Source organism: Lynx canadensis, chromosome B4 (genome assembly GCF_007474595.2).
Source record: "Lynx canadensis isolate LIC74 chromosome B4, mLynCan4.pri.v2, whole genome shotgun sequence".
In the NCBI taxonomy this organism is placed as follows: domain Eukaryota; kingdom Metazoa; phylum Chordata; class Mammalia; order Carnivora; family Felidae; genus Lynx; species Lynx canadensis.
In genome coordinates, this window is record NC_044309.1 from 11,287,386 (window position 1) to 11,297,714 (window position 10,329).

The 10,329-nt window shown below is 42.3% G+C and overlaps 1 protein-coding gene across 2 annotated transcripts in view; it reads left to right on the forward strand.

The window, feature by feature from the left end:
- SEC61A2 (SEC61 translocon subunit alpha 2) overlaps positions 1-10,181 on the forward strand; it is a 34,944-nt gene extending 24,763 nt beyond the window's left edge. For both annotated transcript variants that reach the window (XM_030323199.1, XM_030323200.1), the window contains 2 exons: positions 6,347-6,423; positions 9,123-10,181. In XM_030323199.1, the coding sequence (XP_030179059.1) occupies positions 6,347-6,423; positions 9,123-9,309 (264 nt within the window). In that variant the 3' untranslated portion in view covers positions 9,310-10,181. The remainder of the gene's footprint in view (positions 1-6,346; positions 6,424-9,122) is intronic.
- The last annotated feature ends 148 nt before the right edge of the window (positions 10,182-10,329 follow it).

The following is a 10,329-nucleotide window of genomic DNA, read 5'->3' on the forward strand; positions in this document are numbered from 1 at the left end:
AAACATTGGGGTACAAGTGCCCCTATGCATCAGCACTCCTGGATCCCTTGGGTAAATTCCTAGCATTGCTATTGCTGGGTCATAGGGTAGGACTATTTTTAATTTTTTGAGGAACCTTCACTCTGTTTTCCAGAGCGGCCACACCAGTTTGCATTCCCACCAACAGTGCAAGAGGATTCCCGTTTCTCCACATCCTCACCAGCATCTATAATTTCCTGATTTGTTCATTTTAGCCACTATGACTGGCGTGAGGTGATATCTGAGTGTGGTTTTGATTTGTATTTCCCTGATGAGGAGTGACGTTGAGCATCTTTTCATGTGCTTGTTGGCCATCTGGATGTCTTCTTTAGAGAAGTGTCTATTCATGTTTTCTGCCCATTTCTTCACTGGATTATTTGTTTTTCGGGTGTGGAGTTTGGTGAGCTGTTTATAGATTTTGGATAGTAGCCCTTTGTCCGATACGTCATTTGCAAATATCTTTTCCCATTCTGTTGGTTGCCTTTTAGTTTTGTTGTTTCCTTTGCTGTGCAGAAGCTTTTTATCTTTTTTTTTTTTTTAATTTTTTTTTTCAACGTTTATTTATTTTTGGGACAGAGAGAGACAGAGCATGAACGGGGGAGGGGCAGAGAGAGAGGGAGACACAGAATCGGAAACAGGCTCCAGGCTCTGAGCCATCAGCCCAGAGCCCGACGCGGGGCTCGAACTCACGGACCGCGAGATCGTGACCTGGCTGAAGTCGGATGCTTAACCGACTGCGCCTCCCAGGCGCCCCAAGAAGCTTTTTATCTTCATGAGGTCCCAATAGTTCATTTTTGCTTTTAATTCCCTTGCCCTTGGGGATGTGTTAAGTAAGAAATTGCTGCGGCTGAGGTCAGAGCGGTTTTTTCCTGCTTTCTCCTTTAGAGTTTTGATGGTTTCCTGTCTCACATTCAGGTCCTTCATCCATTTTGAGTTTGTTTTTGTGAATGGTGTAAGAAAGTGGTCTAGTTTCATCCTTCTGCATGTTGCTGTCCAGTTCTCCCAGCACCATTTGTTAAAGAGACTGTCTTTTTTCCATTGGATATTCTTTCCTGCTTTGTCAAAGGTTAGTTGGCCATACGTTTGTGGGTCTAGTTCTGGGGTTTCTATTCTATCCCATTGGTCTATGTGTCTGTTTTTGTGCCAGTACCATGCTGTCTTGATGATTACAGCTTTGTAGTAGAGGCTAAAGTCTGGGATTGTGATGCCTCCCGCTTTGGTCTTCTTCTTCAAAATTATTTTGGCTATTTGGGGCCTTTTGTGGTTCCGTATGAATTTTAGGATTGCGTGTTCTAGCTTTGAGAGGAATGCTGGTGCAATTTTCATTGGGATTGCATTGAATGTGTAGATAGCTTTGGGTAGTGTTGACATTTTAACAATATTTATTCTTCCAATCCATGAGCGCAGAATGTTTTTCCATTTCTTTATATCGTCTTCAATTTCCTTCATAAGCTTTCTATAGTTTTCAGCATACAGATCTTTTACATCTTTGGTTAGGTTTATTCCTAGGTATTTTATGCTTCTTGGTGCAATTGTGAATGGGATCAGTTTCTTTATTTGTCTTTCTGTTGCTTCATTATTAGTGTATAAGAATGCAACTGATTTCTGTGCATTGATTTTGTATCCTGCGACTTTGCTGAATTCATGTATCAGTTCTAGCAGACTTTTGGTGGAGTCTTTTGGATTTTCCACGTAGAGTATCATGTCATCTGCAAAAAGTGAAAGCTTAACTTCATCTTTGCCAATTTTGATGCCTTTGATTTCCTTTTGTTGTCTGATTGCTGATGCTAGAACTTCCAACACTATGTTAAACAACAGCGGTGAGAGTGGACATCCCTGTCATGTTCCTGATCTCAGGGGGAAAGCTCTCAGTTTTTCCCCATTGAGGATGATATTAGCTGTCGGCTTTTCATAAATGGCTTTTTTTTTTTTAATTTTTTTTTTTAACATTTATTTATTTTTGAGACAGAGAGTGACAGAGCATGAACGGGGGAGGGTCAGAGAGAGGGAGACACAGAATCTGAAACAGGCTCCAGGCTCTGAGCTGTCAGCACAGAGCCCGACGCGGGGCTCAAATTCACAGACCGCGAGATCATGACCTGAGCCGAAGTCGGCCGCTTAACCGACTGAGCCACCCAGGTGCCCCGATAAATGGCTTTTATGATGTTTAAGTATGTTCCTTCTATCCTGACTTTCTCGAGGGTTTTTATTAAGAAAGGATGCTGAATTTTATTAAAGGATGCTTTTTCTGCATCAGTTGACAGGATCATATGGTTCTTTTCTTTTATTAATGTGATGTATCACATTGATTGATTTACGAATGTTGAACCAGCCTTGCAGCCCAGGAATGAATCCCACTTGATCATGGTGAATAATTCTTTTCGTATGCTGTTGAATTCAATTTGCTAGTATCTTACTGAGAATTTTTGCATCCATATTCATCAGGGATATTGGCCTGTAGTTCTCTTTTTTTACTGGGTCTCTGTCTGGTTTAGGAATCAAAGTCATGCTGGCTTCATAGAAGGAATCTGGAAGTTTTCCTTCCCTTTCTATTTTTTAGAATAGCTTGAGAAGGATAGGTATTATTTCTGCTTTAAATGTTTGGTAGAATTCCTCTGGGAAGCCATCTGGTCCTGGAATCTTAATTGTTGGGAGATTTTTGATAACTGAATCAATATCTTCGTTGGTTATGGGTCTGTTCAAGCTTTCTATTTCTTCCTGTTTGAGTTTTGGGAGTGTGTGGGTATTTAGGAATTTGTCCATTTCTTCCAGGTTGTCCAGTTTGTTGGCATATAATTTGTCATAGTATTCCCTGATAATTGCTTGTATTTCTGAGTGATTGGTTGTAATAATTCCATTTTCATTCGTGATTTTATGTATTTGGGTCATCTCCTTTTTCTTTTTGAGAAGCCTGGCTAGAGGTTTATCAATTTTATTTTTTGAAAAAAACAACTCTTGGTTTCATTGGTCTGCTCTACAGTGTTTTTAGATTCTATATTGTTTATTTCTGCCCTGATCTTTGTTATGTCTCTTCTCCTGCTGGGTTTGGGGTGTCTTTGCTGTTCTTCTCTGTTTCCTTTAGGTGTGCTGTTAGATTTTGTATTTGGGATTTTTCTTGTTTCTTGAGATAGGCCTGGATTGCAATGTATTTTCCTCTCAGGACTGCCTTCGCTGCATCCCAAAGCGTTTGGATTGTTGTATTTTCATTTTCATTTGTTTCCACATATTTCTTAATTTCTTCTCTAATTGCCTGGTTGATCCATTCATTCTTTAGTAGGGTGTTCTTTAACCTCCATGCTTTTGGAGGTTTTCCAGACTTTTTCCTGTGGTTGATTTCAAACTTCATAACATTGTGGTCTGAAAGTGTGCATGGTATGATCTCAATTCTTGTATACTTATGAAGGGCTGTTTTGTGACCCGGTATGTGATCTATCTTGGAGAATGTTCCATGTGCACTGACCCAGTATGTGATCTGTCTTGGAGAATGTTCCATGTGCACTTGAGAAGAAGTATATTCTGTTGCTTTGGGATGCAGAGTTCTAAATGTTATCTGTCAAGTCCATCCGATCCACTGTATCATTTAGGGCCCTTGTTTCTTTATTGACCATGTGTCTAGATGATCTATCCATTGTTGTAAGTGGAGTATTAAAGTCCCCTGCAATTACCACATTCTTATCAATAAGGTTGCTTATGTTTGTAATTGTTTTATATATTTGGGGGCTCCCGTATTCAGTGCATAGACATTTATAATTGTTAGCTCTTCCTGATGGATAGACCCTGTAATTATTATATAATGCCTTTCTTCATCTCCTGTTACAGCCTTTAATTTAAAGTCTAGTTTGTCTGATAAGGCTACTCCAGCTTTCTTTTGACTTCCAGTAGCGTGATAGATAGTTCTCCACCCCCTCACTTTCAATCTGAAGGTGTCCTTAGGTCTAAAATGAGTCTCTTGTAGACAGCACATAGATGGGTCTTGTTTTTTTATCCATTCTGATACCATATGTCTTTTGGTTGGAGCATTTAGTCCATTTACATTCAGTGTTATTATAGAAAGATATGGGTTTAGAGTCATTGTGATGTCTGTAGGTTTCATGCTTGTAGTGATGTCTCTGGTACCTTGTCTCACAGGATCCCCCTTAGGATCTCTTGTAGGGCTGGTTTGGTGGTGATGAATTCCTTCAGTTTTTGTTTGGGAAAACTTTTCTCTCTCCTTTTATTTTGAATGACAGACTTGCTGCATAAAGGATTCTCAGCTGCATATTTTTTCTGTTGATCACAGTGAAGATTTCCTGCCATTCCTTTCTGGCCTGCCAAGTTTCACTAGATAGGTCTGCTATTACCCTTATGTGTCTACCTTTGTATGTTAAGGCCTGTTTATCCCTAGCTGCTTTCAGAATTCTCTCTTTATCCTTATATTTTGCCAGTTTCACTGTGATATGTCATGCAGAAGATTGATTCAAGTTATGTCTGAAGGGAGTTCTCTGTGCCTCTTGGATTTCAATCCCTGTTTCCTTCCCCAGATCAGGGAAGTTCTCAGCTATGATTTATTCAAGTACACCTTCAGCCCCTTTCTCTCTCTCTTCTTCTAGAATCCCTATGATACGGATATTGTTCCATTTGATTGCATCACTTAGTTCTTTAATTCTCCCCTCAGACTCCTGGATTTTTTTTATATCTCTTATTCTCAGCTTCCTCTTTTTCCATAATTTTATCTTCTAATTCACCTATTCTCTCCTCTGCCTCTTCAATCTGTGCTATGGCCGCCTCTATTTTATTTTGCACCTCATTTATAGCATTTTTTAGTTCCTCATGACTATTTTTTAGTCCCTTGATCTCTGTAGCAATAGATTCTCTGCTGTCCTCTATGCTTTTTTCAAGCCCAGTGAGTAATTTTATGACTATTACTCTAAATTCTTGTTCCGTTATTTTGCTTAAATCGATTTTGATCAATTCGTTAGCTGTCGCTACTTCCTGGAGTTTCTCTTGAGGAGAATTCTTCTGCTTTGTCATTTTATTCCTGCGGTAGCTGGGCGGGTCGCAGTCAGACCCAATGTCTGCTCTCAGCCCACCACTGGGGCCACAGTCAGACTGATGTGTACCTTATCTTCCCCTCTCCTAGGGGCAGGACTCACTGTGGAGTGGTGTGGCCCCTGTCTGGGCTGCTTGCACACTGCCAGGCTTGTGGAGCTGCTTTGATGGGATCTGGCCAAGGTCGTATCAGATGGGGTGGATCCGCAAGGTGCACAGGGGCGGGAGGGGCAAGCTTAGCCAGCTTTGCTGTCGGTGGTCCCCTGTGGGAGAGGCCCTGCAGCACCAGGAGGGAGGCAGGCCCATCGGAGGGATGGATCCACAGAAGCACAATGTTGGGCGTTTGCGCAGTGCCGGGAGTTGGTTCCCTTTGGAATTTTGGCTGGGGGGGGTGGGGGGGTGGGAGAGGGCAATGGCGCTGGCCAGCACATTTGTTCCCCGCCGAGCTGAGCTCTGTCTTCCAGGGCTCAACACCTCTCCCTCCCAGCGTCCTCTCGCCCTCCCGCTTTCCGAGCAGAGCTGTTGACTTATAACATTCCGGATGTTAAGTCCCGCTGGCTGTGAGAACACACTCCGTCTGGTCCCTCCGCTTTTGCAAGCCAGACTCGGGGGCTCTGTCTTGCCGGGCGGGCTGCCCGTCAACCGCCCCGGCTCCCTCCCACCAGTCCACGTAGCGTGCATTGCTTCTCTGCCCTTCCTACCGTCTTCCGTGGGCCTCTTGTCTACGCTTGGCTCCGGAGAGTCCATTCTGCTAGTCTTCTGGCGGTTTTCTGGGTTATTTAGGCAGATTTGGGTGGAATCTAAGTGGTCAACAGGACACGGTGAGCCCAGCGTCCTCCTATGCCACCATCTTCCCAATACGTTCTTTCTAGCATGTGGCCCACTGACTAATGTTTATTTTTGAGAGACCGAGTGTGAGCAGGGGAGGGGCAGAGAGAGAGGGAGACACAGAATCTGAAGCAGGCTCCAGGCTCTGAGCTGTCAGCACAGAGCCCAACCTGGGGCTGGAACCCTTGAACCGAGAGATCACGACCTGAGCCAGTCAGATGCTTAACCGACTGAGCCACCCAGGTGCCCCATGTTTAATTTTTTTTTTAAATGTTCGTTTTTGAGAGAGAGTGGGGCAGGGGCAGAGAGAGGGAGACAGTCCCAAGCAGGCTCTGTGCTGTCAGTGCAGGGGCTCAAACTCGTGAACTATGAGATTATGACCTGAGCGAAAATCAAGAACCGGATGCTTAACTGACTGAGCAAACCAGGTGCCCCTAGAGTTTGATTTTAAAAGTTGTTTTTCTCTTGGCAGGTTGCTAAACAGCTTAAAGAACAGCAAATGGTTATGAGGGGCCACAGAGATACCTCTATGGTTCATGAGCTCAATAGGTAAGGTCATGAAATTTAACCCTTGATGTGTGTGTACATGTGTGTGTACATACATATGTACCTGGCTTTTCAGTCTTTAATTTATTGTCAAATATTGTCCTGCTTAAATATGAAGCATTTTTCTTCGACTTCACACAGAAGAACCAAAATTTAACACAATACTGAATTGTTCTCCACATCAAAATTGACATCTAAATGATTTGAGTAAAATTGTGTTTCCTTCACTCCTCAGCCCAGTGGTAAAATGTTCTTGATTGGAAGTCCTTGTTGTCTGGCTGCACATAAAATCACCTGGGAGCTTTTAAAAGGCACTGATATTCAACCTCTAGGAATTATGATTTATTTGGCCCAAGGTGGATCCCATACATTCGTTTATTTATTTACTTTTTTTGAGAGAGAGAGCACGCATGGGCACGTGCTCGCCAATAGGCTCCACCCTTAGTGCGGAGCCCGACATGGGGCTTGATCCCACAAATGTGAGGTCCTGACCTGAGCTGCAACAGAGTCAGAGGTTTATCCAACTGAGCCACCCAGGTGCCCCTTCTTTTCTTTTTTTGCATTAGTTTATTTTTTGATAACAGCTTTATTGGGCTGTAATTCACATACTGTGTAATTCACTCATTTGAAGTGTATGGTGTAGTGGTTTTTTTTGTGTTTAGTATATTCAGAGTGTGGAATCATTACAGTGTAATTCTAAAAAACACATTTGTCACCAGGGCAGCTGGCTGGCTCAGTTGGAGGAGCATGTGACTCTTGATCTCGGGATCATGAGTTCACGCCCCACATTGGCTATAAAGCTTACTTTTTAAACTTAAAAAAAATTTATTTTTCATCACCAATGAAGAAATTTTGCACCTGTTGGCTATTCCCATTCACTGCACCCTCCCACGCCCCAGCCCACTTTTTACTTTCGATCTCTACAGATTTGCCTATTCTGGACATTTCATATAAGTGGAATTGTGATCTTTTGTAATAGTTTTCATTTAGCATAATGTTTTCAGGATTCATCCATTATTTGTGAATAATATTCCATTATATGGGTGTATAGTACCACGTTTTGTTTATCTGTTCATCGGTTGATGGAGATTTTGGTTGTTTCCAGTGTTTTGACTATCACGAATAATGCTGTTCAGAACGTACTTGTACATGTTTTGTGTGGACATATGTTTTCCTTCTTGTAGGAGTGGGATCGTTGGGTCCTAACAATTCTGTGTTTAGTGTCGAGGAACTGCCAGAGTGTTTCCAGAGCGGCTGGACTGCTCTCCATCCCACCAGCAGTGGGTGAAGCTTCCAGTCGTTGCACGCCTTTGCTAGCACCGGTTCTTGCTTTTTGATTCTAGCCATCTAGTGGGCATGCAGTGGTAGCTCATTGTGGTTTTGATTTGCTTTTTCCTGATGAGTAATGATGTGGAGTGTCTTTTCATGTGTTTAATCAGTCATTTGTGTACCTTCTTTGGAGAAGTGTCTATTCACATCTTTTGCTTATGTTTAACTGGGTTGTCTTTTTGTTAGAGTTGTAAAATTTTTGAGTTTATTTAGAGAGAGAAAGGGAGAGAGAGCGAGCGCATGCGCGCACATGCACTTGAGCTGGGGAGGGATAGAAAGGGGGCGCGGAGAATCCCATGCAGGCTCCGCGTTTGAACTCATGAACTGTGAGATCATGGCCTGAATTGAAATCAAGAGTTGAACTTAACTGACTGAACTACTGAGGCGCCCTGAGTTGTAAGATTTTTTTTGTGACAATATCCTGGATATGGCTCCTCTTCGGTGTATGATTTATAAATAATTTGCTGCCATTCTGTGGGTTGTCTTTTCACTTTCTTGGTGTCCTTTGCACGAGTTTTTAATTTTGACAACGTTCAGTTTCTCTTGGTTGCGTTGTGCTGGTCTTGGTGTTAATCTAAGAAACCATTGCCTAACCCAGGGTCACAAAGATTTATTATTTTCCATTAGGAGTCTCGGCTCTAACATTCAGGTCTGTGGTCCACTTTGAGCTAATTTTTTTTGTGTTTGGTGTGACGGGTCCAGATTTCTTTTTGTGCGTGTGGATATCCAGTTGTTCCAGAACTATTTGTTGAACAGGCATTTGTATTTTTATGTAATTTTTTTTATTTACCTAGAATGTAGATCGCAGAGAGTAGTATAAGGAACCTCCGGGTATTCAACTGTATCCAGCTTCAGTAGTTAAGCATCTTTCTGCCATTCCTGTTCATCGACCATCTCCCCAGTCTTTTGTTTTTCCTTTCTGGAATATTAAATATCATCCAAGTATATTAAACAACTCTCCAGGTGATTCTAATGCGCAGCCAAGGTTGAATTACCGTAAAGAGGGTCCTCCACATCTTGTCCCATAAATTTGTTACTTAGAAAGCATTTTGAGGTTTACTCTTCATCTACAAGAGGGAGCTAAAGATGACCTAAAGTACTAAATGTTTTAATGCGTAGATCTGTTGAGGATCCTAACCTGCCATAAAAATCACGTATTGTTTTTCTCGGCTGTTTACTGGTTTCTGGAAGTCGGGGTCACGTCGTTACCTTAATGGCAAAGTTTTCACCAACACGTAACTACCGTGCACGACGGGTCATTCCGTGCTGGAGTTCACGACAGGCTTGTTTAACGATGCGTCAGTGTGTTGTTTCTGACTGTTGCACCTTTTCCTGTTTCGCTGCACCGCCTGACCCAGGGTTTTGTCTTCCAGGTACATCCCCACAGCAGCTGCGTTTGGGGGCTTGTGCATCGGAGCCCTTTCGGTGTTGGCCGACTTCCTTGGGGCCATCGGCTCTGGCACTGGGATTCTGCTCGCAGTCACTATTATTTATCAGTATTTTGAAATTTTTGTCAAGGAGCAGGCTGAAGTTGGCGGGATGGGTGCTTTGTTTTTCTAAGTGTTCCAGTATTTCTTGTGTGTGTGAAAGGGAAAATAATGTTGACACGTTGTTTCTGTCAAATGCTGGTTCCCCTTTTCTTCCCTCACACTTTGTTTTCAAGTGCTGACTGTCCCATTTGTGAAATGGGGACTGAGCTAAGCCTGTGTGCAGCGTTAGTACCAGCTGCCTTAAAACTAAAGTTTACATTATTCGTTAAAAAATGTACTCGTAGTGTTGCCCGTGATGCTGGAAACCAATGTGCCCGCCTTGCCATGTTCAGTTGTGACGGTGAGATGGTGACGTGGATCAGTTTTGCACACATTCAAAACAATATTCCCCCCACTTGTTTAAAAATAAATGTAGTTCAAATTGCCACTTTCCAGTATTTTTGAGCTTATTTAATGAGTTCTGGAACATTTATATCTAATCTGTATTTTAGATATAATTAACTTTTTATACTTTTTTAACTCATAGTATCCACGTTCCCACCCTCCCTCTCCGTCCACCGCCCCTTCTTGTCCCCTCTCAAAGCTGCCACTCAGCCGACTGGCAGAATCAGGCTTCGGTTACAGCTGTTCCTAGAAACAACCGCTCGTGAGGACTCTTGCTGATTTTCATTCCTTTCTTCCCAGTGACAGCAGTCGGTGCTGTTTGACTGTATTGGCTATGCCTTCGAATTCCAACCCATCACTTGAGAATATGCTTTCAAGATACAATGCCCCATTTTTTTTTTAAACCCCTAAAGCAAAGATCTAATTCTCAAGCAATGTCTGTAGTTCAGTGGGGGTGAACATTATGAGTAATTCATGCTAGGAATTTGTGTATGTTGTTGTACTTTACAGCAGCAACATGAGTGTAAACAGTAGAAAATAAACCTTTATTTAATAAAACTGTTTCAGTTGTGTTGGAAAAATAAAATCAGATATTAAACGATTTCTGAGATTATTTGTATAGGTTCATCATAGTCATCTCACCCATCCTGAGATGTCTGTTGTAAGAGGTCAAATGTAACTAGTGTTTAATCCTAAAATGGTTGAG